The following is an 18,183-nucleotide window of genomic DNA, read 5'->3' on the forward strand; positions in this document are numbered from 1 at the left end:
AATAAAAAACTATTTTCCTCTAGATAAGTGAGGAAAGAGAGTACAAGAGCTGTTTTTCTCTAAGCAAGTGAGAAAAGTAAGTACAAAAACCGTTTTCCTCTAGGTAATGAGGAAGGTTGAGTGCTATAGTAATTAATAGCTTATTTAGTGCTGACAAGTTCTGAACAAGTGCTGAACACGAATAAGCAAATTTAAGTGCTAAAACCAACAAACAATCTGTATCTGCACTAGAAAAGTTACACTCAGAAACAAGTGCAAATGCAGGTTTTCAAATCAGAAAGTTGAGAGAGAGAGATGGAAAAGATTGTCCAAACGGCCAGTAACTACAATTTCTGGGCCAGAACCACTCCTTATGTGGTAGACAGGTTACCTAGTGCTTACCACTCCCACTGATGAGCTAGAAGGCTTCCCTCCAAGACAGAAAGGCTTGGGGGGCTCAGAAGCTTACATACAGTCCTGGATACAGCAAATCTGTATCTGGAACACTAGTTACAGGAAAGGTAGGAAACAGGCTTACAGTATTACTTTCTTTTGTATTTATTTTTTTTTCACAGAAAAAGTAGCTAAAACAATTGTCTGTAAATACATTTAGGGGGTCGGGGTGGAAAAGGGAATGAAAAGCTTGTAGGGCCAGAAAAGCTCTCCTCTTTTACATTGATGTGATCTGACCTCTAGAGAGGAGGCCAGGGATCCAGGACCTTTAAATAGCCAGAAGAAACCCCCCATCCCAAGTCTGAGGCATCCATGAACAGTTCCTTAGAAGGAACTGAAGTCTCAAAGGGAAGCCTTGGATTCACAGCAAGTTGTCAAATCCACCACTGAAGCTCAAGTTTGAGATAAGGAAGTAAAGGGACAGGGGGCACAATAGGTCAACAATGTTAAAGCCACACTGATTTGAAACCCTGCTGAAGCTTCCTCATATGGAGCCTGGAGAGAGGAAGCATGGAAATAGAGATAGTCATACACCCCTGAACACTTAGAAATTCCCTGCTCATAACAGAGGACAAAGGAGAGAGAGAGACTGGAAAAAAAAAGTCAGAGTTAAACCACCAGCCTCCCCCAGGAAAATGATGACCCTGAGAAGGTATCAGAATCAATTTAAGGCTTATGGTGAACCCCAAACTTTGCAAAAGACAAGTGGTAAAATTGAGATTCTGCAATAAACTGCTGGGAGGAGGAGCCTGAATATACAGTTTGTCCAAATAGGGGAAAATCTGTATCCCTTGACGTCTGCAAAATGCAATAACAGGAGGGAGGCATTTGGTGAATACCCTTGGGACAGTAAAAAGGCCAAAGGGCAAAGCAGAGAACTGAAAATGAGAAGAAACAGAGAAACAAAAAATTCCTGAACAGAGGGTGAAAATGAGAGGAAGAAATAGAGGAACAAAAACTTCCTGAACAAAGGGTGTATAGGGATATGAATGTATGCAACTTTAAGTTCCAGAGAAATCAATGCCTGGGGAAGATAAGGAAACAAGGTCTGAAGAAACAGCATTTGGAAAGAAGGGACCTTGCAAAAGATGTTGAGCAGAGAAAGAGCCAAAATTGGTCTCACAGTAGCCTCCTTCCAAGGAACTAAATACATTCTGTAGTAAACTCAGTAAACCATATACTACACCCTGGTACTCCCAGTTCCCCTAATCCATATCAAGACAAAAATCCTGAAGATACTGCCTTCACCTTCAACACATTTCACTGACTCCATATCCAAACTACTTAAGCCAAACCCCAACCATTCCACTCAGAGCAATATTTCTAACTACATAGAATCTGCACACAACTTAAATACTACTAATAAATTCACACTTAAACCTGTACCTACCAGCTACATCAAATCCTTGCTATCCAAATTAAAACCCAGATCGGCATCCGTTGACAACATCCTCTCTCAGTTTCTTCAAATAGCCGCTGACTCTCTCGCCCTTCCTGTCTCTAGCTTAATAAACCGTTCTATCTCAGAGTCTAAAGTATCATCCATCTGGAAACAATTCTACACCTTACCCATACATAAAGGAGGCAACTCCACTGACATCACTACTTCAGACCAATCACTATCCTGTCACCGCTCTCCAAAATTCTTTAAAATGTATTCATGAACAAGTCAAGCACTACTTAGTTCAAGAAAATCTGCTTACACCAACTAACATGGATTTAGACCCAAGTACAGCACTACCACCACCCTACTAGCCTTCCTTAATTCTACTTCCCTAGCCAGAGAGGACAACAAACTTATCTTCTGCCTATTCTTAAACCTTTCAAAGACTTTTGACAGTCTCACGTCCTCTTCTACTGCACAAACTAACCAATCTTAACTTCTCCGCTGCTACGATTGCATGGTTTGCCAGCTACCTATCTGGCCAACTTCAGTCTGTAAAATGTCACTCTGCTCACTCCCCTCCTCTTTCAGTTAAAATGAGTGTCCGGCAAGGTTCCATTCTTGGGCCACTACTTTTTAACATCTTTACCAATTCTCTCTACTTCTCCTGTCCTCTCTCATCTCTAGTCCAATATGCTGATGACTCAACAGTTATCACTATTGCTGACTCACCCTCTGAACTCATCTCTACCAAACAGTCTACCTTCAATCCCGTTGAAAACTCTCTCTCCAAAAGTCAACTAATCCTTAACCCCTTAACCCCCCCCTAAAAAAGTTACTACTTTTCCTACCAAAAAAAAAACGTAATCATATTAAATCCTCCTCCTCAATACGGTCTCTGAATAACACTTTCATAGACGGTGAATCCAACACAAAGCTATTAGGAGTTGTTATTGATGACCAGCTCAAATACGACTTGCATATCAACAACTATCAGACAAACTCATCAGAAACTAGGTCTCCTGTACTGCAACAAAAGATTTCTCACCATGGAAGCTAAGACGACTCTTGCTCATGCTTACCTATTACAAGTCTACTGTACAGTTCTCAAATTTTCACTAATCTAAACTTAACTCTCCTTGCCAAACTTGAATCAACCTACAATAAGATAGCTACATTTGCCACCCAGCAAATAGCTACATTTGCCACCCAGCAAACCTACAAGTCCCATCACTGCCTCTCTCTGAAATAGCTAAACTGGCTCGAATTACCTCACCAGCTCCTTCTCTTCCAGATCCAAATCATTCACTGCATCCTCTGCCAACCTTTCTATTGCCCCGCTCTTTCAACTCTAATCTCCCACTATTCACCTGCTAGACTTCTTTGGAGCTCCACCCAAAACCTGCTATTAACTGACAAACCAAAAACTAAGCTTGGATGTAATCTCTACAGCTATAACCCCCACTAAGGCATGGCACAGCCTCCCAATTGAAATTGGGTCTAATAAGCAAATGAAAAAATTTAAGGCCGCCACCAGAGAATACCTGCAAAGTCAATGGATTTGCCATTGTATTCACCCCCCTTAAGCATGCTCTACCAGTAATTCCACATCTTATAAATTTCTTTACTCTATCACCACTCTGATAACTTCATGCTCTCTACTACTCTCTAACAAGGACAAAGACAAGTGAGTCTACTGTTAATTATTGTGATACTAATATGTACTGTATGCCTTCTACCAATTATGGTTATATTTTTACACTATTGATCTTTTTCATTAATTTGTTACTGTATACATTCAAGATTTTTCTAGTCTTCTGCTTAAACCGTTTTTTTTTCCTTATGCTTAATTTTGTATAATCTGGAGTTTTTCTCCCCAGGTCTCCGCTGAAAAAGGGCTACTTAGCTCAGTTGGACTAAGCCGATCAATAAATGTAAAATAAATCCACATAGTGCTGTGATTTTAAAGGGACGCAAAACCCCTGGGAAATGAGGAAGCTGTTCCAGAGGAAGTTGTGGAATGTCTGAAAAGGGGGGGGGGGGTTACAAACCATGAAATACCCCAGACAGTACCTGGGAGTCCAAGGTGGTCAGATGCCAATTTGGAAGAGACAAAGAAAGGCTGACAGAGGGACCTGGCCAAGGGGAAGAGGAAAATACTTAAACTTCTCATTAAAATATATATATATATATATATATATATATATATATATATATATATATATATATATATATATATATATATATAAAATGTTTAAAATTATATAAGCTCTAGTTAAACTAAGTATTATAAATTCAGGTTTTATACTAGTGGTATTATTTAGTCCTGGTAAAATGTCAGCCTGTAGTCTTATTATCCATTCTAGTTCTCTCAATTCTACTGAGACCATATCTAAATATTTACAGACTGTATTATCTGAATTATTACCTAAATGTGGAAGCATAGTAAAAGATAGCTCACATTTTTTGAGAAAGCTTAAATTATGGTATACAACTGTTTCCTATGACTATGTTTTTGTAACTTTAGATATAGAATCATTATTTACGGTTATTCCCATTGACTATGGAATAGAGGCAATTAGAAGGCTATTACTATCTAATACAACTAAACAACCTCGAGATGTGGAAAATATATGCTCTCTTCTTCATTTAGTATTAACTAATAATATATTTATTTTTGATGGTACCCCGTATAAACAATTAACTGGAGTCGCCATGGGCACTTCTGTTGCAAATACTTTTGCGAATTTATTACTTTTTCAGTGGGAGAAGGAATATATTCTAAGTAATAAATATGCAATGAATACACATGTGAAAAGCTATGCTAGATTTGTAGATGATTGTTTTTTTATATGGGATGGTACGATGGATGACCTTCATTTGTTTATTACATATATTAACAATACTACTGACTTTTTTAAATTTAAAATGTGTTCTTCACCAGATGAGATCATATTTTTGGATGTAAAATTATGCAAAAAGAATGATGCAATACAAACTATGGTACATAAAAAAGATGTGCACACAATAAGATACTTGGATAGTACTAGTATGCACCCCCCACATGTATTTAAAAGTATAATGAAGTCACAACTTATCAGAGTAAGTAGATTGACAACGGAAGAACAGGTATATTTGGAAGAGATAGCAGTAATGAAAGCAGAATTTCTGAGAAGTGGATATCCTGAAAATATCATACAGAAGAACATTGAAATGATAACAGAAGGTAGGAAAACTGACTATAAACCTATATTTATAGATGAGAAGGTGGATGTTAGCTATAGTTACTCAACATCTATTAAAAAGAAAGAGAGTGTGTTAAGATATATAACTACATACTCAGGTTATTCCAACCAAATAGGTAGTATAATACAGAAAAGTTGGCCAATCCTAATGGCCATGCCAGAATTAAGTGGTATAGTAGGATCTAAGCCCAGCTTTGCTTACAGGAATAATCAGTCCCTAAAAAATATGTTATGTTACAAGGATTTTGACATGGAACAAAAATGCTATACATAGTAGGACAGGGACTTATAAATGCCATAATTGTACTTGTTGTGCTGATATTTTGGAAGCAGATAGTATGTTTAAACATCCCATATCACACAAGAAATTTTATTTTCATGTTAATGCTAACTGTAATATTATGAAATTAATTTACCTTGCTACCTGTACGCAATGTCAAGCATTTTATATAGGGAAGACTATACGTAGGCTTAAAGATCGTATAATTGAGCATAGATCTGAGATAAATAGACAAATACAAACTAATGCTTTATATAAACATATACATGAGTTTAATACACACACCTTTAGATTTAGATGTATAGATGTAATACAAGTGGGTATGAGGGGGGGTGATGTAAATAACCTCGTAGAATTGAGAGAACTAGAATGGATAATAAGACTACAGGCTGACATTTTACCAGGACTAAATAATACCACTAGTATAAAACCTGTATTAGTTAAGCGACAAATGAATAATTTATAATACTTAGTTTAACTAGAGCTTATATAATTTTAAACATTTTATATATATATATATATATATATATATATATATATATATATATATATATATATATATATATTTTAATGAGAAGTTTAAGTATTTCCCTTTTAATGTTCTTTTAATTTATTGGCTGGTTTGATCATGTGATTTTAATTGTTCCTCTATTTAAATGGTGTAAATTGTACGATATATTATGCTGATGAAGGGTTGAGAGCCCGAAAGCTTCATTAAAGTCTTGTGTTTCTGTGACCACTGGTATTTTTAGTGAGATTCTTTTCTATCTACGTGTTCAGCAAGGGGAAGAGGAAACCAAATGTTAAAGGGAGACAGGCCTTTCCTGAAAAGAAGGATTCTGAGACAAAGGAGTCCAAGTGGATTTAGCAGGGGGAATACACCTAGACCCCTTTCTTATTCTTGGGAGGTGGCTGAGTCTGCCCAAGGACAAAGGCAAACTTAGAAGGGTAATTTATCTGAAATTTGGGGATAAGGGAGACAAAAATGGTTTTCATTCCTGCTAGTCCTTACCCTTATCGTGGAGGGACTTAAACATGTCAGCAGCATCTGTCCTAAAATATTTTTATCATCCAGAGAGACGACCAAAAGTTTGGCTTTAATATCATCAGGAAAAGCCTGCAAACATAGCAAAGAATAATACCTCATCACAGAACTAAATGCACCAGCCCTGGAAGAGGCATCAGATGCATCATAACTTAATTTTATGGAGTGATGGGTGACCTGGGAAGTGGATCCAAGAAGGGAAGGAGCTGAAGCTTTCCCGTCAGAATCAAGAAGGTCAGAGAACACTGAAGTCATCCGAGAAGAACAGCCAAAACATACCTGGTCATGTGGGTTTAGTAATTAATAGCCATAAAAGACAAGGTGGCAGCAGTACATACTTTTTACCTAACCTTTCCATAGCTTGACTGTCCTTACCTGATGGAAGGAGCTTAGTAGACTGCAGAAGCTTAGAAGGCTTATCAGAGGAAACTGATACCACTGAAGGATCAGCAGAAGGGCACTTACAAAACATGTGCAATCCTCAGGTACCATGTAGAACCTGTCGGGTTTCTTAAGAGTCAGGGGCTGAGAATTACTAGCCACAGAGGCAGCAGAAAAGGAGTCCAAAAGAGCTATCAAACAAGAGGAGCAGCAGACATTTTAGGTGACTATTTGTAAAAACCCATAATACCTTTTTTGAATGTCAGAGAATACCATTTGAATAAGAGCAATAGTATCCCCAAAGAATAATTCTTCCAAGGTGGAGTCTGGGCTCACAGAATCCTCTTCCTCATAGTCATAGACAACAGGGGAAGGAATATGAGAGGAGTAAGCTAGGGATTCCTCCCCAGAGTCCAAGTCTTCTTCTGAGGAATCCAATTCGCTAGGCCTCTTCACAGAAGTGGCAGGAACTGACACCCCTTGAGAGCACTTCAAGGCCATAAAAACACTGAATATACCCAGAGTAAAATCCTGCCATTCATGCTGGGGATCATTAACAGGGTTGATGTGTTCAGTTTTTAGCTTTTTCTTGAGTGGGATGGCCACCCAAGGGAGTTTTGGTGGAACAGACCCTTGGTGGGATTCAATAAGCATAGCAGGAATCTCTTCTCTTACTAAAATCTGTGAATTCCCCTTGGTAATAACAAGCCAAGGTTCCCCCTCAATGTCCGGAACAGATGTTGGAAAAGCCTATGAGGATGTGCATGAATTCGGATCCATGCCAGCCTCCAACGGATGGCAGAGGAATCCGAGCCAAGCATGAGATTGTCTTCAGGACTTTCACCAACTTAGAGTGATGTTTGACGGAGGCTGAACAGCAGCCCGACCAGGCCTAGTCTTTTTGGCCTTCTTCTTGGCAGATGGCTAACCCTCAATGAAGCAGTGGGCATTCCAACCAGTGTAGGTCAGTCAGTTTACCGATGGATAATTAGAAGCCCCCCAGTCAACCACGAGTTGTGATTATCTAAAAACAGAGGTGTCTGTGGTCACAGCTTCCCTGGTGGTTAGGGCCCGGGACAGTCTTTCCTGAGATAAATTTGATTCAAAGGTCTACGAAAAGAGATGCTCCTTACACTTATGGATGTCTTGACTGGAGCACGCAAAGTGTCTATAAACTGAAAGGGCTACATTGTTGTGCATTATTATTTGTCAAGCTGTGGTTTCAATCAGATGGATCTTGTCCATATGTAGGAAAGCTCAGTAGACCAGTGCTCAGAGTGCAACTTAAGTTAATCAATTGAGTGGGCAGTAAAATTATCTTTTCCCGTCCTTTGAAACAGCAGAATTTTGCCAAGTCTTGAGTAGCGAGTCCTGGGAAGCAATCATAGCTTCATAGGTGTGTACTAGGCTAATGGCCCTGGAGCCTTTACAAGCCTAGCCTATAGGATTACTCTGGCATCATGCCACCTGACCTTAGTTCCCAGGGCGTCTGTCAAGTAGAGCCACTGGAGTGATCCCCGGGGTGAATTTTGTATTTCCCATCCACTCATCAGGATTTCTCTTGAAGAGGCCATTGAGCTGCTCAGTCTCTGGGTTATGAACCTGTCCCTCCAGCTTGTTCTGTTGATTGTGGTAATGAGGTTGAGCTCTCTGGAGGGTGTGGTGTGGAGGGACTGGGATTTCTTTAGATGTAGCATTTCTAACAGAGCTGGGTCAGACATGGCTTTGTCAGACTCTTCTACTGTGTGAGCTGCAAAAAGCTAGTCATCCAGGTAAGGGAAGACCATGATGAAACCTTGGAGTGGAAGGGTTACTATGACAATGGATAAGTGTATGTTGAGCACTGTGAGGGTTGTGGGTAAACCAAATAGCAGTTGTCCTGAACTGAGAAAGACTGGGCCCAATTTCAGAAGTGAAGGAAACTCCTGGACTGCTTTGCAACCTTGACATGCCAAGATGTGCCATGACTCTTAGGGCTACTTAGCTTTGGTCCTATTAGCTCCAGTATCTCCTGAACTTATGGTCATCAAGTGATTACACACAGACAGGCACAGACACAGGCACACACACTCCACATATTAAATTCTACGCATAAGTAGACACACACACACACACTCTCTCTCTCTCTCTACATATACATTTAAAATGTGTGCAAATATGCCAGCTCCAGTGAAGAAGAGGGACAAATGCCCAGAAGACCATCATCCATTTCTGGAATAGGTTGCCCTTACATATTACAGTACTTCCCTAAAATCAGTTTGGATTAATGGATAATGACCGCAAGTTTTCATACAGGAAAAAAGTTGAAAATCTAGTCAATGCAGGACATTACTAGTCTCTCACCAGCACTGAGTGATGTGCCAGAGCTCTTTGATGGTCTTCTTAGCCATAAGCTTTGTAAAATCCTACAAACCAAAGTTAAGTTAGTGGCTCAGGATCTTGATGGACTTGACAAGGAAGGATGGGAGTGGCCACTTGGGGACAGCAGAGTAACAGCACATACTGTCACAATCCTTCAGAGCAGAGGCAGCACTGTATAAGCATCCTGGAGACGGGCTTTCAGTGCAAGTCAGTATCTGGTGATGGTCATCAGCGAGGGTACAACAGCATACGCCTTCAGGATGAGTGAGTCGTAGATTCCCCTGTGGTGATTTGGGTAGCTTGTCCTCCAATCCAGGGGGAGCGGAGTTAGACCATTCAAATGTCCTCATACCAGAGATGCCAATGAGAACACAAGCAATCCCTATAATTGTCCGAAAGCCCCTCCAGATGTCTCATCCTTCTATTTCTGGAGACTTCCCACCAAGGAAGAATATATGGGCTCAAGTCCAGCTGGGAGAGGCAAATGAATAAAAAGAATATGGAAAAAATGTGTGCTCATGTATATTCATATATCTTACATTATAGTAAACAAAATAATGTACACACACACACACACACACACACACACACACACACACACACACATATTACACCCCTCCAATATTACACATATACATATATTACACCCCCCCCCCCCAATATTTAGGGCTTTGTCCAGATTTCTTGCTCTAAGAGGTTGAGAGGCATGAATCAGATTTATTCTTACACTTGCCTTCACATTTATTTTTTGCCTTTTTTTCATGAATGTGACACATGGGATTGCATATGACAGCATTTTTAACACTGAGTGCTACTTGTACTTTTTGTGCCTAAATGTAAGTTTCAAAGCTTGTGCACTGCCAAAAAATTCATGTTTGCAACAAATTTTATCTAAACTTTTAAATAAATTCACTACTGCTAAGCTGTTCAGAACTAAATTCAACTAGTTTAACACTTGCAAAAGAACTTCCAGAAAATAACAGCTATAGAAGCTTATGCTGCTTTTACCTTGTGTCATTCTGATTTCATGATTAATGCTGGTATCAAACAAGTTCTGCAGTAAATTTTGTTCAACAGTATTTGGAAAATGTGCTGTGCCACATCAACATGGTTACTTCCCAGTTTCAAAGTATGACCTCCTGATGAAATTCAGCATTTAGGTGAAGTAGCAGATTCAGTTTACACTCATAGGTTCGTACTAGGCTACTGGCCCTATGGCCTATATAAGCCTAGGCAAACTGTACCCTGGCTTTTGCCACCCAAGAAAATTATTTTCTTGTCCTCCTGTCAAGCAGAGCCACAGAAGTGATCCCCAGGGTTTATTTCCTATTTCCCATCCAATCATCAAGATTTTTCTTGAAGAGTGCTAATGAGGAGCTTTGTTTGACATGGATAGGTAGTTTGTTCCAGAGTATCTAAGCATACTTTAAAGCCAAAAATCCCTCCCAAAAAAAGCCTAAAGAGACATGTATAAATAAATAAGCTTTAAATCCACAAATCCACCCCAAAATCTTAAAGGAATACGCACAGATAATGAAATAAATGAATAACTAAGCAACTGTGTTAAGATAACAGCTGCACAGTGGTGCATTGTTTAGAGTTGATGCCATGCAGCTGTTTTTCTCCAGTTCATGGCTGAGGTGTCCTTAGTACAGTCTGGGTCTTCCCTGTGTCAATATGGCCTTTTGTTGGGTGTTCTCCCATATGTTCGCATATATCCCAAAGACACGCAGTACGTTACGTGGAAGCCCTCCCAACTACCCATGCACAAATGTTTGCATGTGTATGACTATGGGCATACACGTACATGCACGCAATTACATCTTGGAGGTGGGCTGTCACCTTGTCAGAGAATTTTTAACGCACTATTCCTACTATATACCTAGATAGGTTGCTATTTCTCTGCAACATCGAAATGGAAAAGTAGACAATCAGAAAATGAATGAATGAATGTATGTTAAGAGAAAAATAAATATAAGCTAATACACCAGCTCCGAATTACTTCCCCAGTACCTCTACAATTGTAATAGATTCATACGTTCACAGGTAATTACTGAGCTAAACACCCTAGGGCAGCATTTTAAGCCTAGCAATGTTTCCCCAAATGTTATGCCATGTTTTTAAACCCCAGAGTAATTTTAAGAGTTAGATATAGGTTCTGACATGGGTGCCTCTGCCCATAAGAAAAACATTCAATTATTCATTCACTAAACTAGTTAAGCTGGAAATGGGTTAGGGAAGAACTCTGCTTCATATGGATGGGAAGCCTCCTCCAGGGAAGAGGTAGTTTCTGGGAAACGTCCCTCCAGCATGCCCAGCTTATGTTGCAGGCGAAGTTTAAATCCCTAGATTGGGTAATTCTGTTGCTACTTGTTTTATGGATGTCAAAAGTCCATCAAAGTGCGATGATAGGATGCGTTGTAAGCCATACATAGATCCCCTCACAGCAGTCTGTAAGAGACTGAGTGCAGGCATTTGACTTTCAGGAAGTCCGAGTAGAACTTGTTTATGCCCTATATTCTTTTTGTGAGAAACCTTTGTGGACATTACAGTTGTTGCAAATGCATGGTCAAGTAAATACTGAAGGGAGTGTTGTACTCAATTACTGGTTTCTTGAGGGCCAAATACAGCAGAACACTAACATCCTTGGACCTAAATGCCATACCCTTACTTATAAATTGTGCAATGTAGAATGATTTTCTCACCACCACAGACAAACGCTAGACAAAGGCCAAATTACCAGCTACCTGCGTTTGCAAATCCCTGACCACTCTGGTCTGGTCTTAGTGGTGTATTATCAGTTTTAAATTGCAGAAATGGATGTCATTCCAAATTTTGCTATTATGCATTTCTTTGCACTGAGTTTTAGACTATGGCTCTGGCATCAGTTATTTGTCTGTCAGACAAATTTGTTGCAACTTGAGGGGTAAGTGTGTCTTTGAAGGATTTGATGACTGCTTCTACCTTGCAGTCATCTGTACACTTAGCCAGAGGCCTTGTCAGCCTTTACCTTGGAGAAATAGAAGCCAAAAAGAAGAGACCAACAGTGAATTCTGAAGGACTCCACTAGTGACTGGCCTCTTTATGGAGATAAGAATCCTCCATATTAACTTCTTGGGTCCTACTGACATGTGGGCTTATGCCTAATTTTGTCAGTTTATCTAAAATGCTAGAGTGAGGTATTGCATTGAATGCTTTGGCCAGGTCAAGGTAGTCAGTATTCACCATTTTGCCCTATAGCTTGTGTCCTTTTCAAAGAAATCCACCAAACTGAATAAGCATGCCCTGTACAGTGGGACAATGACCTCCTTTTTTCTGGATGAAAAGCCCTTAGTGATGAGGTGTGCTACATAGAAGGATTTCCTGACTGTTGAGGCGATGTGGTTATTGAAGGTGAGACCACTGTCCACCTGTGTCCCCCAAGTCTCTTATCACACTTTCGGTGTTTAGTGTACTGCTACCTATGTGGTAATTCACAGGTACATGTTTTTTCCCTAAGGGGATAACTATACATTTCTTGGCATTGAGCTTGAACCCATGGCTCTGGCACCAAGCATCTGTTTCTGTAATGCCCTTTTGGGGCATTGAGTATCCACTTAATTTGGGGATTCAATAATGGCTCCCAGTTCAAAGTCATCTGCGAACTTTGTCAGCCCAAGTTCCTTAGTGTTGGCCTGTATTTCACTAATTCATAGCTGTATGTATGCTGAATATTATATGCCATGTGGTCTCCCCTTTTAATATTAGTCAGGAAAAATGGCTCAGTGAAATATAATGCAGGGAGTGGGTGCACAACTGGTTCTGACAGAAACTTTATACGGCAGAATATGGAGAAACTAGTATAAAAACAAAACTTACGAAAGCAGTTCTCGCAGTTTTCCCGATAAAGACTTATCAAAAGCTTCTCCTGCCTCAGTAAACTGAAGAACATCATCTTCCTGCGCCTTTTCAAAGACTCCCAGGATGAGACCCTAGATTAGTCAGAGAGAGAGAGAGAGAGGGAGGAATAAAAATTCAGGAAAAGACTGCACCTTACTGCACTAAACATCATGGAAAAAAAAACTTTAAACAAACATGCCATTTCTAAACATCTTGGCTATTTCTTCACAAGTCCTAAGAGCTTGATATCCTCTTTCCCCATAGTGTGAAAAATGTGCCCTCTTTCCTGCATGACTTTCATCCACTGGGAAAGGAAACTGCTCTTATCTTATGGTCATTAGTTGTTAAAGTGGTTTAACTATTCTCCAGTCCATCTTGCTGATTATTAAGTCAAACACCTTTCAATTGGTTCATTTCTTATACTTACTTTTTAAGATTTTTACATGATTACAGTTTTATTGTAAACCATATTTTATCTTTTCCTTCCTTACCTGCTCTTTAACCTCCCATTAAAAGTTAATCTGTTCACTTAACTCGCCTATATATTTCATTGTCAACGACCTACCATACACATTCACATACAAGCAGAGAAATGTATGCCAAAAAATGGCCTTAAAATAACAATACTGTAGCATTTCATTCATTAAAACAAAATTTTAAGTAAAAAATTAATAAAAAAGTTTTAATGGCCTACATATGTACTTACTGTCAACAGCTCTGTTCAGGTAAGATCCCTGCAGCCCTGCCCAAATGTACACAGAATTAATAATGCAAGATGGCCTTTCAAACATACAGCATTACGTGGAAATAAAAACTTAATACTGTATTTCTAATAACTGTAACAGCGTACTAGCTCCTTACTTAATTGTTTGCCGTAACAGATGGGATTGGAGATCACTTTCTGTACAGCACTTTACTTAAATTCTACTATTTCTTGCATAGTTTAAAATAGTTCTGTAGCATGGCAATCATTACATTTTTTCAACTGAAATTTCATGCTGATGCCTATTATATTGGAGGACTACTGTAAACAATTGCAATGTAGAATTTAAATACAGTACTACTCCAGTAACAACTGCATACAATTAAATTAAAACACAGTACTACTTTTTCACTAATACTTTATAAGCTAGTGATCATCATGTACTTCTGTGTCTCACTGTTGACATGTATACAAGTTCAGGGGGTTAAAACCAGATTTTAATGGGTTTTGGTCTCAAAATTGCACCTCGACTTATCCATATGATAGACTTGTACACAAATACATATGGTAATCTCCCAAACAATAAACACTGCTGAACTAAGGAACACAAACGAACTGGAAACAAAGGCTCCTGATGTATAAACAATCCTTAATCATGTAAACAGTTCGATCGAACTGAAACGAGCACTCCAATGCACAATAATGTCCACAAATTGCAAACTCAGTATAGAAACCACTGTTTGTTAAAAAAAGAAAACAATTTGTTAAAAAAAGAAAACAATTTAAATTACCAGACATAAAGTTAAGCGCTTTTCGTCCCACAGGTTGTGGGACTTCTTCAGACAAACAGTTAAATACAGTTTTTGGTGCCAAAATACAAACGCTGTTGCTAAGCAACTAACTGCACAATAATTTAAAAAGCACTCAAAACAAATAACAAAATTAGTGCTTCTTTTTAAAATTATACATCATATGTTACATTCATGGAAAATCCGGTGATAAAAAGTATTCACCGAGGACAGCTCAGTTCATTTTTTGTAAATAAATAAAGCAATACAATAATTTAAAAACTTTCCACTATTACGGTTTCTATATATTTACTTAAAGTCACCTAATATTTCAAGTAGATCGAACAGTACATAGAGATTGATAAGTAGTCCACAAGTAATCATGTTACTAATGAACGTCAAGTATACAAAATGTATATATATTGTTGATCTTCTGTAATGTATTGTATGTAATGTAAAAACTGTCACAATAGAACATTGCGATCCCGCTGAAAAACTGAAGATCGCTAAAATTCATACAATCACACAAGTACCATGTATACTGTACATTTGTGTAACCTAATTGTATCATGTTTGGTATTGCTTTCTTATTATAACTAAAGTATGCACTAAAAATAACCTGACTGTTCAATCAGGTAAATACAACAGAAATGTTGATAATAAATCAATAATAATGTGGGCACTATCGGACATCCAAATTTTGTTATTTTGTTTATACCAATAAACAATAATGTGCATACCTATTCCAAGCCCAAGACAAATTAATTTAATCTATACAATAGTCGTAAAGACCCATACACTTACAGTGTCATGATGCACACCTCTGGTTACCCAGTCATGTTTACGACAGTATAAAAATGTTGGGTATACCAGCATTTGCACTTCAGTAAAACAGCAACTTCAATACTACACAAAGTGAAAGCACAGGAAGAATGATGCTAATAGTGTCTTCACTCACCACAAACACACTAGTAACTGGAAGACTAGACTCTATGCATTGTAGGAGACTATACATACAAGTACATAAAAACTATGCATTTGGCTCTTGTAGCTGGAGTTCTACATACCAATCTAGTTTTATGGCAGGTACCCAGTACTTTTTGTTTTTGGTGCTGTAGAAAATGGCAGGTCAGAGTCCCTAGCCCAAATCTTCTAGACAGCTGCCATATGTCAGCATATGCATTGCAACTATAGCCACAAAGAATTACCTAGATCTGAAGGCAACAACCCATATGTAATGCTTTGCAAAAGTGTTCAAAATATCATTTAGAAAAGCATGCCAGAAGGAGACAGCATAAGTGGAGACAAGAGACAACTTTGGCAGAATGTGCCTCAGGAATGGGGTCATGACAAGTTATGCCATTTTTCAACGCAACTAGAAGGCATCTATAGAAAGGTATTGTTTAGAAGGCCATTTATGAAGGCAATGAAGCGCTAGTCATCCTTCTGAATGGATTTTATCCCATATAGTACTTCAGCTGTCTGTCAGTATCCATACAAAGTACAGTTGTGTACACCTACCATAAATGTAGATGTTAGAGTGTCTTCACTGTTGCAGTCATAACTGTAGGGTGTTCCTGCCGGCAGGCAGCCCGAGGTCGGCCAGAATCCCAAAGTCTGGGTCCAGCGTCGGCTGTACAAGCCAGTACCCTGACATCAGTACGCTCTGGTACATAGCCCTCAGCCGACGCCATCTTCTCCAGCCTTTCTTGCCCTAGATGTCAGAAGTCCCTAATAAATCATAAATGAATCCCACTAGGAAACACAAATACACCACAAAAAAGAGAAAAAGAGGGGATAGGAGGGAGGGAAACACCGACTGCAACAGTGAAGACACTCGAACATCTACATTTATGGTAGGTGTACACAACTGTACTATGTTCATCATGTTTCACTGTTGCAGTCATAACTGTAGGGTGGAATCCCAAAGCAGTGAAAAAAGGGGGAGGTTTAGACAGAAGAAGGGGCAGCAAGAAGACCCTGCAAAACAGCAGAGGCAAAGCCTGCCCTGGTCTTAGAATACAAAGGGAGATTGTAGTGCTTGGAAAAAGTATGCACAGAACTCCAAGTGGCAGCTTCCAAGATATCCTTGGTAGGAACTCCCCTGAGAAAAGCTGTAGAAGTAGCAGCTGCTCTAGTAGAATGACTTCTCACAGTACCTGGAAATTGTTTCCCATGATGAGTGTAACAAAATCTTATTCCATAAGAAATCCATTTGGAAATAGTTTGTTTGGAAATAGCCTTTCCAAGAGAACTGGAGGCAAAAGAAACAAACAATTGGTTTGATTTTCTGAACTCTTTAGTCTTGTCCAAATAAAAGCGTAACTGTCTGTGCACGTCCAAGGAATGCAAAATCCTTTCCCCTTTATTCTGAGGATTAGGAAAGAAAGTAGGAAGGTGAATTGTTTGATTCAAAGCCACTTTCGAAATCACCTTAGGCATGAAAGTAGGATTGGTCCTCAAGGATACTCTGTCCTGGTGGAAAATAAGGTATGGTTCCACAGCCATGAGAGCTTGCAACTCTGAGACCCTTCTGGCAGAAGTCAAAGCTAACAAAAGAACTGTCTTCCAAGATAAAAACTTAATATCTGAAGATGCAGCAGGCTCAAAAGGAGGCAAAGTAAGTTTTTCTAAAACATAATTAAGATCCCAAGCAGGAACAGGAGGGGTTCTGGGAGACCTTAAATTCTTAGCCCCTCTCAAGAATTGTCTCACCAAAGGATGAGAAAAAACAGGGGGATCAGTATTGAAATGAGCAGAAATAGCAGAAGCATGAATCTTAATGGAAGAAAAGGAAAGTCCATTAGACAAAAGATCCGAAAGGTAAAGCAAAATAGAAGAGAGATCAGGTACCAGAGGGTCCAAGCCTCGGTCCTGCATCCAAAAGCAAAATCTCTTCCATTTAGAGGCATAGGATTTCCTAGTGCTAGGACGTCTAGCTTCCAAAAGAACATCCAAAACTTGTTTGGGAAGACTAGAAGAGATCAAATTCCTTTGAAGAGCCAAGCTGCCAGACAAAGGGTCTTGAGATTGGAATGTAGCAACTGACCCTGATGCTGGGACAGAAGAGAAGGGTTCAGAGGGAGAATCCAAGGAGGTTCCAAGAACAGGTGCTTTAAAGTTGGATACCAAAACTGTCGAGGCCAATTTGGAGCAATCAAGATGAGGAACTTGGGCTTGTCCTGTTTTATCTTTAATAAAATCCGAGGAAGAAGAGGGAAGGCATATCCCGAAAGGTTTCTCCAGCTGAAGGACAGGGCATCCACTTTCCAAGCTGTTTTGTGGAATGACCTGGTGCAAAAGAGAGGCAGCTGATGATTGAGATGGGATGCAAACAGATCTATCTGGGGGCATCCCCAAACTGCAGTAATCTTGTTGAATAAGTTGGTGTCTAGCATCCATTCGCGAGGATCTAAAATGTTCCTGCTCAGGCTGTCTGCTAAGAGATTCTGTTCACCTGGTATGAATTGGGCCTGGAGATGTAGATTCAGATTTAGAGCTGTGTCCCATAAAGCCATAGCTAGTCTGTAAAGGGGGTACGAATGAGAACCCCCCTGCTTGTTTATGTACCACATGACTGTGGTGTTGTCTGTGCAAATCAAAAGAGGTCCTGGATGCAAAAGGTTCTTGAAGGCTAGAAGAGCATTTTGAACTGCCAACATTTCCTTCAGATTGATGTGCCAGT

The 18,183-nt window shown here is 39.3% G+C and overlaps 1 protein-coding gene across 4 annotated transcripts in view; it reads right to left on the reverse strand.

Annotated features, from left to right (window-relative positions):
• The window catches only part of LAP3 (leucine aminopeptidase 3), a 528,883-nt gene that overhangs the window by 414,298 nt on the left and 96,402 nt on the right, over positions 1–18,183 (reverse strand). For all 4 annotated transcript variants that reach the window (XM_044062186.1, XM_044062189.1, XM_044062188.1 and 1 more), the window contains exon 2: positions 12,987–13,099. In XM_044062186.1, coding sequence (XP_043918121.1) covers positions 12,987–13,099 — 113 coding nt within the window. The remainder of the gene's footprint in view (positions 1–12,986; positions 13,100–18,183) is intronic.

The sequence above is a fragment of the Protopterus annectens genome, chromosome 2.part1 (assembly GCF_019279795.1).
Source record: "Protopterus annectens isolate FY-2018-M chromosome 2.part1, PAN1.0, whole genome shotgun sequence".
Taxonomy (NCBI): domain Eukaryota; kingdom Metazoa; phylum Chordata; order Ceratodontiformes; family Protopteridae; genus Protopterus; species Protopterus annectens.